General features: G+C 43.5%; 1 protein-coding gene across 2 annotated transcripts in view; it reads right to left on the reverse strand.

Annotated features, from left to right (window-relative positions):
* SUSD2 (sushi domain containing 2) overlaps window positions 1–15133 on the reverse strand; it is a 900046-nt gene that overhangs the window by 598230 nt on the left and 286683 nt on the right. Inside the window, exons 8-9 of one of the 2 annotated variants that reach the window (XM_078667086.1) lie at window positions 14338–14606; window positions 7508–7637 (exon numbers count right to left, since the gene is read on the reverse strand). In XM_078667086.1, the coding sequence (XP_078523212.1) occupies window positions 7508–7637; window positions 14338–14606 (399 nt within the window). The remainder of the gene's footprint in view (window positions 1–7507; window positions 7638–14337; window positions 14607–15133) is intronic. The other variant, XM_078667085.1, reaches the window with a different exon arrangement.

Below are 15133 nucleotides of genomic sequence, written 5' to 3' on the forward strand. Positions count from 1 at the left end.
AAATAGAGAATATTTATCTGATCAAAATAAGACCAAAACATCAAAAATACGATCAGTAGAAGTTGAGTTATGAATTTGTACATAATTAATGCATAAACAGTGCCTAGAAGTCAATAGCACTAAAACGTTACTTGAGTTTGCGCTAGACCGGAGTAAATCCAAAGTTCAGGCCAGCTACATTCGATGGCAGGTTGGCTACAGTACCCAGAAAGGACCCACTGAAAAAATTCCTTGGATGGAGCAAGTGTTGAAGTTGAGATTCTACTGCGTTGTCGAGACGCGCAAAGGGCATCCCACATTGTTGAGCTCCATTGAAGTTAAAGCAATGCATCGTCGTCGAGCCGCACAAAGCATCTTCACCGAGCTGCGCAGGTTGCGGATCCACTGTCATTGAGCAGCTTCCTCATTGTCATCGTAGGGCGATATGGCAGAATTTCTCACACAGTCAATGCAATGCATCAGTTTGTGCAGAAATCAACTACAGAACCCACTTCTGAGGCCCAAAACTTAGAGGGAGCACGTCAGGCAAGGGTAGGACTCACAGAAGTCAGAGTCCAGCAGCACCAGCAGAATTGCAGGAAGTGTTTTGTGCCCTTGAGAGTTCCAAAAACAGGAAGCAAGCCAGCAAGCCCTTGGAGATCACTGGGACTGAAGGTAGCAGAGCCAGGGGGTATCAAGCAGCAGGGCAAAAAGCAGAAAACCAATCCTTATAGATAAGCAGTCCAGTTGGGTCCTTTAAGCCGCACAGCAGTAATACTGACAGAGGTTCAGTTCCATATCTAGAAGTGTATGATTTTAGGGGGTCAGAGACCCAGTACTTATAGCCCAAAATGCATTTGATATAAGGAGTGCCTTCAAAGGATCCCTTGCAACCCAGTCCTGTCTGCTAGGCTACCTGTGGGGTGTAGGAGGCTGGCTTGGTATATGGTGCACATTTATTTAAGTGAAGAACCTTGCACTAATCCAGACAACCCTTGTTGTGATTTAAGTGGTATTTGACAACCTTTGAAAGCTCTCCAAGTGGTAGCTATGGAGAGCAGCCTTCAGGCTTATCCAGAAGGAGTCCTAAGCAGCATGTTTTACCAGATCTAATCATTTGGTGTAGGTTAAATAAGCTGCTTAACACTCCTTCAAAATCACCATAAGGTTTGTCTGCATTAGTGCAATGTGCTTCACTTAAATAAGTGTGCACCATATTCTAGACCAGCCTACTACATTGGTAGCAGTGGTGGCATAGCTCGCACACGGCTCCTGGTCTTCCTCAGCGTCGCCTGGTCCTCACAGCTGCAGCAACAAGGTCACTGTCAACTCCTTTGAACTGTTGGTCATTGGTGGGCATTGCTCTTCCATGCCTCATGGTCACCTCCTAGTGGCATAGGCACTGTCACCTCTGCTTACGGGTTTTCCTCTCCAAGAATCCACCCTTAGATTCCACCAAGCTCCTGTACAGTCTTCTCCAGCAAAAGACACACAGATGGTAGACAGAATGCATAGCAAATCAAACAATCACCCCCAGTCAATAGATTTGGGTAAAATCCATTGTTCTTTTGTTCACCATACCACCCCAGTTTAGACCGAGCCATATGCACATCAGTCTTGACCCTGTGCCTCATGGGAATAGTGCAGTCCGAACTGCACAGCCAGGTCCTCCCTGGACAGGAAACATGCATTGTGAGACTGATTTCGGGGCATCACCCCTCTTCAGCCAGGCTAGCTTGAATCCAGTGACACAGTGAGCCCAGGACCCATGTCTGGGCATACCCGGCACACATACGGAGAGAAAGCAGAAGACACACAGATAATGGATGGAATGCGGAGGAAATCAAACATTCACACCAGTCAACAGATTGGGGTTTAATCCATTTTCTTTTGCTCATCATGCCACCCCAGTTTAGGTCCAGCCATATGCAAATCAGTTGTGACCATGTGCCTCATGGGAACAGTCCAGCCCAAACAACCAAGCCAGGTCCTCCCTGGACTGGAAACAAGCATCCTGGGAAGTTTGGGTTGGACTGATGCCATGGGGAACAGGGTCAAGACTTATTTGCATATGGCTGGGTCTGAACTGGAATGGCATTGGGAGCAAAAAAAGACGATGGATTTAGGCCCAAATCTCTATACTGGGGTCAACTGTATTTTTTGCATTTGTCACCCCAAGTGGCACGGGTATACCCAGAAGTGGGTCTTGTGCTCTTCATGCCACTGGAGTCTTGCTAGCCTGGCTGATGAGGGGTGCTGCCCCAAAACCGTTCCTTGGATGCTTGTTTCCAGTCCAGGGAGGACTTGGCTTGGCAGTTCAGGCTGGAATGTTCCCATGGGAACCATGGTCAAGACTAATTTGCTTATGGATGGGTCTGAACTGGAATGGCATGGGGAGCACAATAAAAGATGGCTTTAGGCCCGGATCTCTGTACTGGGGTGAATGTTTGACATTGTGCAGCATTCTGTCCATCAATTGTTCTTTTTGCATCAGTCTTCTCCAGTGGCATCTTTCCTGAAGTCCTCCATTGTGGTCTACAACTGTTCCTGAAGTCATTTCGCACCTTTGCAGCCAGCTTCCCTTGTGTATGTATCTTGCTTCCTGGGATATCCACAGGTGGGCTTACTTTCCAATCTCTGTCTTCCACAAAGTTTCTTCAGGGTCCACTAGGAAGGGTCCTTCTTTTTCCAAACTGGAACCGTGACTTTCCCGTTGACTTCCATTGAATACACAGCTGTGTTTCCACTCTGCACACAGCCGCCATGGGGTTCCTGGGTCCATCCCTTGGGTGGTTCCTTGTGTCCTCAGCTACTCTGAGTCTCCTGTTTCAATCCCCTACTTCAATTGCAGTTCGCATTCTACTTTTTTAGTACATTGTATGGTCACCCCCTTGAGACCACTGTGTATTATGCTTACTTAACTATGTGCAATTGAAGGATTGTTGTGCTATCTCCTGATAGGAAATATACCAATGCGTTAGTGAGTGTTGTGTAATAAATAGAACTATTATTATATATACACTGTGTGGTTCTTTTTCATTTAACCTACACTACATGATTAGATCTGGTAAAACAAGCTGCTTAACACTCCTTTTGGATAAGCCAGAGGCTGCTGCCAACAACTACCACTTAGAGAGCTTTCTAAGGTTGTCTAAGACCACTAAAATCACTATAAGGGTTGTCTGGATTAGTGCAAGGTACTTCACTTAAATAAGTGTGCATCATATACTAAGCCTGCCTCCTATGGGGGGGTGTCCCTCCTTTGTGTGTGGCCAGAACACACTACCTATTGAAGTGTAAGTTTCAGCCCCTCCTATTCCTCATAGGAATGAAAATGAATGCAGATGAGTACTCTGAATGCAGATGAGCCTCAACGCCCTGTGTTTGTGGCTGTCTAGAGGGAATATTCGAAGTGTAGCTGTCACCCAACCCAGACATGTATTGGAGACATGCTGTCAGGCACACAGAGCAGTAAGTACATAGAGGTGACCACTTTGTAAAAGTGTCAGTTCTAAAACAGTAATGTTAAATCCAACTTCACTAGTAAACAGGATTTATCATTACCATTCCAAACATATCAAACAGGAAAAAGCTACTCCTCTCGGATCAGGGATTGCAGCTTAAAATTGTGTAAATGAATTCTGAATGCTGGCCTATGAGAGGGGTAGGCCTCACAGCAGTGAAAAGTGAAATAGGCTGTTTATGACTACTAGAACATTCAAAACATAGAAGCGCATGTACCTTTTACTTACATAGCACCCTACCCTTAGTGTTACTTAGGGCCTACCTCAGGGGTGACTTATATGTTAAAAAGGGAAGTTTAAGGCTTCACAAGTAGTTTAAATAAACTAAATAAATAAGTAAATGCCATTCCGAAGTGGCAGTAAATTGCACACACAGGCACTGCCATGATAGGTCTGAGACAGGCTTGAAAGGCTACTTCTGTGGTCGGCACAATCATTACTGCGGCTCACTAGTAGCATTTGAAGAACAGGCCCTGAGTATATGGTATACCACTATACAAGGGACTTACCAGTCCAACAAACAGCCAGTCATATATACACCAATGTCATCATGTTTAGGGGAGAAGCACATGCACTTTAGCACTGGTCAGCAGTGGTAGAGTGTTTAGAGTCCTAAGGCCAACAAAAATGTGAGGCAAAAGGCAAAGGTTTGGGGGAAAGACCCCCCCTCAGGATGACAGGTCTTTACTAATTACGCAAACGCGAGTGCGTCACTTCAATTCATCCTTGCCAACCCTGACATTAAATTCGGTATACACACCATAAGGCCTGCTATCGGTTTACTCGATCTCGATTATTAACAGTTGCAACAATCAATATATCTGTATGCGCAACTACTAACGGCACTCACTTCCAAGATGGCCCTTACTGTCTCCATAATGCCCTATTGAATTGGTGTTCGTACCTACATGCAGTGTCACTTCCGTGCGCCGCCCATATCTGGAGCACCCCATCACCTCATTAACCACTCGGCTAATTCCTTAGGAGCAGAGCACACGGATACCTCAGCATGACGCATTCGATGTACTAATTCCTGCCATATTACGGTGAGTGCCCTTTCAACACTCCCCAAAAATGCCGGACAAACCCCACCTTATCGCTCATTTTTTACCTTTCCCTCAGGCTTGGGTATCATAAATCCCCTACCGGCTAACCACCAAACCACTCCTGGATGGGACATCGCATAACAGTGCAACCCTCCAACTTGACGGTAGATCGCGACTTATTCTCCCTTTTTATATATTCTCCGGTAAGCAATTGCGCTCCCACATGTCACTTGTCACAATTACTCCCACTTTGCCACCCTTCCATTCATTGGTTCTTTTCTCCTCCCCAGGCCGCTCACCCCCAAGGAAGCCTGAGCATCCACGCAATTACTAGACACCATCGACTTATCAATACCAGTAAGCCTCCTTCATCCTGATATGTTTAACACTACTGCTCACGCACTGCCTGCTCCATTGCACCTTTTTCATCCCAGCATGATCCCTTCAATTGCTCACGCACTGCCTGTTCCACTGCGTAATGCTCGCAAGTCCGGCAATTTTGGTTGGTCGTGCCTTTCTCACCTCTTTTTTATTCGTGATCTACCCTGCATCTGTGTGCACCACTTGACCAGGCTCAACTAGCCTCAGTCAGCACAGACCCAATTGTTTCAGGTTGGAACTCGCCACACCTCTTGCTTGTCGCTTTGCACTTTACCATCCGCTTGTCCCGTATACATGGTTGAACATTGCGCACGCTGAGATACATCCAATACATCTTGAAGCTCCTTTGCTTGATTCCTCGTTGTCACTTTTATTGGTAGATTGCCAACCAATAATCACCTACTGGCATTGGAAATTAATCACCTTAATGGAACTCAATTCGCTGGTCCCCTTGTATAGTAGTGGAAGCGTTCGTCTGAATTACATACCACATTACAGGACCATACCTTTGTGATATGCTTTAATTTAACTCCTTTCCTTTTGTTTTCTCTACACCCCATTCCCTACCGTCCTCTCCCTCTTCTTATCCAGGCAACTTCTCAGGCTCTTGCTTTATTGCTTAGTCCTGATGGTGATCCCCTAACCCTGTAGGGATTGAAACGTCGTCGACACTTGCATTTTAACTCAATACTGTAAATTCATCCTGACTGCACTATTGAAAGACTTATCATTCATCATAATCGGTAAGATACCTTACGGTACACTCTTGGGATTACCTGTTATTGGTCAATTTTGACCTTAGGGTTTTTAGAGTCCACACTGTTCCGTATAGAATTATTCCTTTACTAATATGCTTCTGCTTATACATTCTTGTTTCATAACTGATTTTTCATTTATTGTTTCTTCTCCTTTTCTTCCTCCCTTTACTTAAGACTTTCCGCGCTACTTACCTTCTATCCCCCTCTTTTTTCATTTCTTTGCTTAAATCTGCTTCCCAAAGTGGGTTAACGACCAGAATGACCCAATTACCTTAAGAAGATTCTTTTGTTCATATATATAAACTTTGTTAAACAATGTGGTTATTGTACTTATTGAGTTCTTGTAGACATAGTGTCATCCCCCTCTTGGTGTTCTTTCATGTACATTGTATGTTGTATCTGTTTTTAAATGTTATTGTACTTTGTGTCAGTACGTTTTTTTAATATATATGTATATTTCACGCTTGTTTCAGCCCTGACGAAGCTCCTTTCGGAGCGAAACGCGTTGGCTGTCTTGTGCACCTTGAGAAATAAGAAAATTAAAAAAGAAAAATTACCTTTGGAATAAACTTTTGGCTCCATTGATTTACTTTCAATTCTGGTGCTGCCTCCATTTACTTTTGAAATTAATTGTGAAGTACATGATGTATTTTTGATTGTGACTTCTGCTTATCTACATTTTGTCAATTTGAAAGTCACTTTTAAGTCACCTGCCTGTGGTAAGGAAATCGGCTGACTTCCCAATACCCTGTCACGTCCTGCTCACTCACCTTTTTCATATATTGTTTTAGTGTAACTAATTTGTGAATAAAATCCTTAACTGTCAAATGAGACACTAATAGACCCAATGTTGATTGTGAAATTGTGGTACTTTACTCATTTACCTTGCAAGGGACAATTGTCTCTTTCAGCATAGGTCTAACAGTGTGGCACAGTCAAACTGACGACCTGCAGATTACAGCAGGTGTCAGCGGACAGCTTTTAAATCGCTGCATCATCTTGCCATCTTGATCCATTAGCAAATTAAATTCTTGCAGCTGATAACTTCCATGATGTGCAAGTCACACGGATATATCCTAACAAGACAACTTCAGCTTTCATTCATCAGATGTCAATAAATTCAATACCATTAGATTGGCTAAAGTGGGTTGGATGTGTGGTACAAAGCGCTAAATAAAACCGTTATTACTGACTGTGCTACATCTCTACAGATGGTACTACTGTTTGTTCATAAAGTTTAGGCTAAAAATATAGGTATTGTCTGCATCTGTAGATAAATGTGTTGCCACCCTTATACATATGGTGTATCACGTGACAGTGCCATAATATGAGGGATACAGAGATGGCGTTTCTCTAGATTTAATTAAAATGTAGGGAGTGTGGACAATAGCCAGAGGTCATTTCTATCTCCTGATTACACATAGAAATGTGGAAAGTAACTGAAATTAAAACAGCAAGAAGGCACACATAGACTGAACCCTGCTGCAGGACAAAGGTTAAAGGCTCTGATCTGTGTTTAAACACCTGGGGAAATTCTGTGTTACATCATTCCAGGAAGCTTCCTATTGTGGCACACAAAGAACAGCGAAATCATGGCAGGAAGTTTGCCTGTAATGTTAAAACTGCTCATGATAACTTGTTTTTTATTTAGCGCTTCATTTCATACTTCTGTCATGTCCAACTTTTGTAAATAGCTGGTGTTACTGTTAACCAAATTATTGGCACATCAATTAGTAAATGCAGAAGGAAGGAAGGCTGAATCAGCTTTGCTGAGATTCAAACTATTGACCACCAAATCACTCCATCATATTGCCGCAACTTACCCACAGGCTGTGTCCTCCCTTGGATGGTTAAGGTACTGGATTGGACCAGTGTGTACTCCCCTTTCCCCTTGAAGGTGAGGTTTGCCCCATCGAAGGTGACACAGTGGGGATCTCCGAAGATGGAAGCTGTTAGGGGTACAAGACATTGATCAGGGTGAAACCACAGATACACTTCTGTACAATTCAAAGCATTTCATGGACTTGGGAGCAAAACTCTCTAAATCTGTTGTCCGAAGCATTGGCTACACGATAATAAAATCACTCTTTGATATTTCTTAAGAGCTAAATCATATACCAGTCAGGAAAAGCAAAGGGAAATAAGCCTAGATCCAGACAAATATTTGAGATCCGATTCACAAAATCTTTAATGAATATGTAAAGTAGTACTCATGTAGTAATATTTCATTCACTTTTAAATGACTTTGTGAACTGGCCCCAAAGCATCTAAAATGGGAATATTAACATAATAGTCATGTATAGTTAGCACAACTAGAAAGTACTGTGTCATCTTTGCACGTTTACTAATAGGGAGTTGGACATTTCAGGGCAAATTCCTTTGTGAAATGACCCAATGGAAAACAGACCTTTGAGAACAACCTTAAACTCCAAAGAATAAGTTACCTTACAATAAAAGTTCTTTCAGAAGAAATGAGGGCCATGTGATGAGACATCCCGATTTCAGGGACAGCCCTGGTTTCTGGACATCTGTCCCATGGTCCCCTCATTTTTATATAAATAAATGCATGTCGTGGTTTTGAGAGAGAGGATGGAGTAAATATTCATACAGACATAAATATAATTTGGGAGACTTTGAAACACAAATGGGTGGAATGTAATTTCTCATTTTGCTTGCATGTGGGTCTCATTCTTCATGGGAAGAAAGAGATCTTTAAACAGACATATGAGAGGAATGGGATTCATCTAAATAGAGAAATGATATGGCATACTGATCACCTATAACTCGTGACTTATGGTTACATAACATCCTACATAAAGAGAAACATTGCACAATAAGTTTAAAAGACCCCTGTTTCTTTTTTACCAAATTAAGCCCTAAAGCAAAAAACCAAGTGGGGATTTTGGGCGTGTGAACTCTAGATTGGGAAGAGAGATTAAGATACATATCTTTTAATGCTATCTGGCTATCTGCTATATCAGTCAAATGATCTATCATCCTGATGAAGACATATGATATGAAGATCGCCGAAACGATGAGAATATAGTCAATATTGCAAGACATAGGGCCAGATTCACAGAACTAACTTAAGACAAAATCCTAAACGTACTAACATTTTGGTATTTACGGAAGGCAATTACTCATTTTGGTGTTCACAGAAGGCACTTACTCATTGATGAGTGAGTAAGTGCCTCCTGTCAACACCAAAATGAGTAACTTACTTATTTTGAGTAACTTACTCACTTTGGTATTCACAGTAGGCACTTACTCATTGATGAGTAAGTGCCTTCTGCGAATACCAAAATGAGCGGGCGGGCGGGTGATGAGGTGGGGAGGCCTGAAGGGATGGAGGAAATACAAAATAATTTTAAAAAACTTACCTTCAATCGGCTGCGTCCTGTGTTGTGTTCCTCTGCTCCTTCCTCTTCTTCATGCACAGGCTCCAATCCTGCTCTACCGCAAATCCTGAAACTGCTCTCACATGAGAGCAGCTTCAGGATTGGCCTGAGCACTCTCGATTTGCGCTCTAGGATGGACTGGGAGTTTGTACCTGCCCTCTTCATTACTAGCAATGCAGCTGGGGTTGGAGAGAGCTTCACTGCGCATGCGGTTTTGCCGGCTAAACCGTCATGTACAGTGAAGGGAGTGCACACACCACTCCCATCAGTTTTATCGACCCCCAGACCCCGCCCCCAAGGCCTTTCCTGCTGTTTTTGGGGGGTGCAAAGCTCCTCTTGAATAGCCGAGGAGCTGCTGCTGCTTTAAAGTACGGTACATTTTCTTTTTGGTTATTGGCATGTTCTGCTTTATTGTAAAGCGCTCTGATGCCTATCTACATAAAATCACAAAAACAATTGAGTAAATAAATAAATGAGGGGCATATTATCAAGAACAGGCGATAAAATTATCGCTGCTTTATTGGCAGGAAACTGCCGCTAAAGAGGGGATAATGGGCTTGATAATATGTCCTTGTGTCGTTCCTCGCCGGAAGGACACAGAGAGTCCGCCTCCCCCCGTTCAGATCCAAGGCCACCAAAGTCATCTGCGGCGTACCACAAGGATCATCTCTCAGCCCCACCCTCTTCAACGTCTACATGAGCCCCCTTGCGGCCATCGCACGCCCTCAACACAACCTCAACATCATCTCTTACGCCGACGACACCCAGCTGATTCTCTCCCTCACCAACGACCCCGCCACCGCCAGAGCCAACCTACACGAAGGGATGACAGACGTAGCCGAGTGGATGATGAACAGCCGCCTGAAACTGAACTCAGACAAGACAGAAGTCCTCATCCTGGGCTCTTCTCCCTCCGCATGGGACAACTCCTAGTGGCCCACCGCCCTGGGCAGCGCACCCAAACCCACAGACCACGCACGCAACCTGGGCTTCATCCTGGACTCCTCCCTCTCCATGACCAGACAAGTCAACGCCGTCTCCTCGTCGTGCTTCAACATCCTGCGCATGCTACGTAAGATCTTCCGGTGGATCCCCACCGAGACCAGGAAGACGGTCACCCAGGCCCTCGTCACCAGCCGGCTGGACTACGGCAACTCCCTCTACGCCGGAACCACTGCCAAACTCCAGAAGAGACTCCAGCGGATCCAGAACGCATCAGCAAGACTCATCCTCGACATCCCCCGACACAGCCACATTTCCGGACACCTGAGAGACCTGCACTGGCTCCCGGTCAACAAGAGAATCACCTTCCGTCTCCTCACCCACGTACACAAAGCCCTACACAACCAAGGTCCAAGATATCTCAACAGCCGCCTCAACTTCTACACTCCCGCACGCCAGCTTCGATCAACCAGCCATGCCCTCGCCGCCGTCCCCCGCATCCGAAGAGCCACCACAGGAGGAAGGTCCTTCTCCTACCTGGCCGCCAAGACCTGGAACTCCCTCCCGACCCACCTCCGCCTGACCCAAGACCACCTCGCCTTCAGGAAGCAGCTCAAGACCTGGCTGTTCGAGCAGTAGCGGACCCCCCATCCCCAAGCGCCTTGAGACCCTCCGGGTGAGTAGTGCGCTATATAAATGCATTGATTGATTGATTGATTGTGAATTCCCATAGCAGCCCAGGTTCTGGTGTTAACCTGGGCTGCTATGGGAATTCACAAGGGCATATTATCAAGCCCATAATCGCCGCTTCAGCGGCAGTTTCCTGCTGATAAAGCAGCGATAATTGTATCACCTGTTCTTGATAATGGGGCACATGCATCATTGAGACATTTTGCACTTCTTAATTTGCGAAAAATACCGAATTGCAAATTAAGAATTGCAAAATGCTATGCATCATTTTTTTCGGTATTTATTTGTGATTCGGTAAAAATCGCAATTTTTACCGAATCCCAAATAAATACCGAATTCTTAAGTGCATTTTCGCAATTCCCATTGATTCCTATGGGCCAAAAGGCCCATAGGAGTCAATGGGAAGGCATTTACAAATTCGCAATTTGTTGATGCATTCCAAGGGTGCAGGGGGGGGTCCAAAGGACCCCCCCCTGCACCCCTGAAATGCATTTGAAAGTGCATGTTTCACACACACATGTCCTAAGGACATGTGTGTCTGTAACATGACAGTTTAAAAAATGAATTTTTTTGCTTTTTGACAGATTTTCGCAAATTACCACGAGGGTCAACCTCGTGGTAATTTGCACTTCCAATTTCAAAATTCGCATTTTTTTTTAAATTGATGCATTGCATTTAAGGAATCGCACAAATGCGATTCCTTAAATGCATTTGCATTTTTAAGAAATGCAAAAAAATACGAATATTGAAAATGAGTTTGATGCATCCCAAAAACGTATTTAGGAAGTGCAAACGGCCGAATTTACCGATTCGCACCGTTTGCACTTCCTAAATAGGTTGATGCATGTGCCCCATGATGCCCTAAGTATTTTAAAAAATGAGGCACTTCCAGGATCCATGAGCAGACTGGAGAGCAGGAAGGTTAATAGGTTAATAGCGGCACCAAGCCACAAGCATACAGGCTCACCGGAAATCGAAACAGATTCACGAAGAGATAACGGTAGCACATTCACACAACCAACAAAGATCCCAACAAATCCACTAGATGGCAGCATTGCCGAAGAAAACCTCTATGAATCATCTCTGGAAATGCACTTGTGTTTTCCAGCCTGTGATGTCTGGTCGGCTGTGCTATTGTGTATGTTATTACTGTGCTAAATTTGCGCTGCTATATCATGCGACTAACACGATGTATAGAAAAACATGCATGATGCATGTCAGAGTGGAATTAAGAAGTTAGCGACAGTCTAAAAGGCAGAGCAGCTAACCCCCTTGCTGCTGTGATGGTTATGCTTCTGGCTTCAATGCGGGGTACTTTTACACCTGTCGAGAGCAGGAGTCATACTTGGTGAAACTTAAAAAAAGATAGTTGACACCTCACCCGTATCTAATTCCCCCAGACAATCTCAAGACAAAATCAGCAGTCTAACTAAAAAGCCTGGTGGCAAAGAGGACTCGGACCGCTGAGGGATGTTTAGAGAGAAGAACCTCTTTGCTGAAATGTCCTTCCAGTGTTCTAGCCATCCGACACCTTCACAACCTCTACTGGAGGTTCACAAGCAACATCTGTGGCGTGACCGGCAAGGAGGGAGGTGTTTCCAATGCTGCTGTTGACATTGGCAAGAGAGGTGTTAACATATTGGCAGTGGGACCGCGTTTTACAGTGCCATTGCTTTCCTCGTATAATTTAAGAGATGTATGCACTTGGCAGAGGGTTTTGAAATGCCACAATGCACATTCTTAGTGACATCGTTCACTAGGTGTGTGAAGGAGAAAGAATTGTGCTATTCCCAGTTAATGTACCTCATGTATAGATTGACAGTCTGAGTAAGTCGCTTGCGCTGTTAAAGACACGGGGCAGATTTACAAGCCCTTTGCGCCACTTTTGCGTCACTTTTCCCATGTTAAAAGTGACGCAAAAGTGACGCAAATGGCTTGTGAATCTGCCCCATGGAGCTTTTGGTGGGGTCTAGAGTAGAGTAACCTGTGTTTTGTACATTTACATGTGGACTTTCTTCAAGGTGATGGTTACATAAAGGGTTCACTACACTTGGATCCCCGCACCTGCGTTCTAAGAAGACAACTGAAGCCTAAAGACATCACAATCACAAACATTGCTTTTCTTGGATTGGCGCCTCCATCCAATCTAGAGTTATTCTCACATTACATTCAGTATATCAGTTGAGTGTATTATTGGTGCACGGGGAGGGAACTCCCTAGGCCTGCTTTGAATAATTTTTACCTGAATAATCAATGAAAATATTACACTTTTAACATCTACCTGTGCTCTCAAATCCCCATTAATCATGGTAGTGCTTGCGTTTTCGGTCCTGTGCAAATGACATATACACAGTCATGGCAGTAGACAGGTTCTTTGATCTGTATGATAAACCTATATTCCTGGCTATCGGACATCAGAACTTGAACACCTGATAATTGACTACAACTAACTGGGGTAACATCTGGGGTAGCTAAATAGCTCTGGATTGAAATGGTGTTGCCTCTTGGACAAACACAATTTCATGAAGTCACAGGTAGGTGATGACTCAGAGACATCTTACACCATATCTCGAAACTATAGAAAGTGGTCCATCTCACATTATTGCCTTTAAAGCAATGTTTGTAAGATCTCTAGATGTGCTCACACAAATAATGAGTATTCAAAGTTGTAAACAAAGTTGATTTAAAAAGCCTGATCTCCCCCAAATCCAAGAGTAAAACTCGCCTCCTACTTAACCTGAAAGGCAAGGCCACATCTCTGATGGCAGGACCGACTTCAATTGTTACATATTGAGAAATACATTGAATTTAAGTTTCTTTGTATGTTGTGTAAATGAGCTTTAAAATGCGCCCCTGAAAATTAGATAGCATAGTTGGAATTGCTTTTTAATCACAAAATTCACCTCAGGAAATCCATACAACACGGATAATCGGTTGAAAAACGCTTAATTCTAAATTAAAGATTTCCGCACTGTCTCAACTCTCCTCCTAGTTTCCTCTGTAGGTTTGCCCAGATACATTTTACGTTCCTTTTCATACCTGTCATCATCCTCATCATATGAAGGTGGTGGGTGGCTGACATGAAGTTTCTCTGTGGATTTTAAGGAGCAAATTTATCTTGACGATGTGTTTGCCCTGTACTTTTATTTATCTATTCATTTATTTTGGTTGGAAAATTAGGATGGACAAGGCCCAGGAGCAATTGTTGAATTTATAACAACTACATGCTTATAATACATTTTTGGGTGAATAACTGGATGATATTTTTAGATATTGATTTATAAACGAATTAAGGTTGTTGGTGTAGAAGAGAGAAAATGAAGCAAGAGGGTGGGGAACTAATGACACTAAATCATAACTGGAAAAGATGTTGTCAGCTTTATTGCGTAGAACATAGTCTAGGTCAGTGTAAAAAGTAAATTTTGTGGGAGAAGAACATGACATTTTTTATTTTACATGAGAATAATCCTCCCATAAAATTATTTTGAAAGAATAATCTCATTTACAAACTATTTTGTTGCAGAAAAAGTTCCAACAGACCACCACAAAATTGCGTCAGCTGTTGCTGAAGTACTTAACTTCTTTATGCCTGTGCACTTGCACACAAAGCTAAACTTACCAACTCTGGGTGGTGTGTAGGTACGGCATTCGCTGGAGGGTCGGCGCTCAAGGTAGTAGTGGCAGTTGTCAGACCACAAGCAGCAATAGTAGAAGGTGATGACATCATAGAGCCAGTGGGAAAAGCTAGGGATTCTGGGGGGCTTCTTGTATGGCGGGGAGCCCCAGTCATGGCCGCGGTCTGGAGTGCTGCCTCCCACTGAGTCCTTTGTGAGAACCTGAGCACCCATTGAGTCATAGCAACACTGCTGTCCAGAACCATATTTAGGACTGAAAAGAGAATGACAAGAACAACCATTCAGACTCTCACAAACAAAGGGTGGTCTTGGATGGAAGAGGAACAAGTGAAAAAGTGTGATCATTTCACCATGGGCCATTCCCTGCTCATCCTATCACGTCAACCACCATAGTTCATTCTGAGCAACGTCTAGGTTCATTCTCTTATCTTCCTCTGAGTAAAAAGACCATATTTTTGAGCTGAGAGACCATGTGAACATTTGAAAGAATGCTATTCAGGCAAAAAACATTTTCTTGTATGAATTGGGCAAACAGATCCCTTGAAATATAAGAAATTATCTTGAGGTCTTCCATTTACCTTCTTTGGGCTCGCACTGTGCACTGTTCCAATTTTCATTTTGGAGCCTTAACAAAATTCTATTGGAAAACTTTGCAATTGAAGATACAACATTGTAAGTGTTTTCTCCACATTTGTGTGAAAATTGTGAGTTTTGCAACGGTTTACATCACAAAAGGTAAACCCTCGAAGAAATGTTGCATGCATTAGCCATTACTGAATT

The sequence above is a fragment of the Lissotriton helveticus genome, chromosome 11 (genome assembly GCF_964261635.1).
Source record: "Lissotriton helveticus chromosome 11, aLisHel1.1, whole genome shotgun sequence".
Lineage (NCBI taxonomy): Eukaryota > Metazoa > Chordata > Amphibia > Caudata > Salamandridae > Lissotriton > Lissotriton helveticus.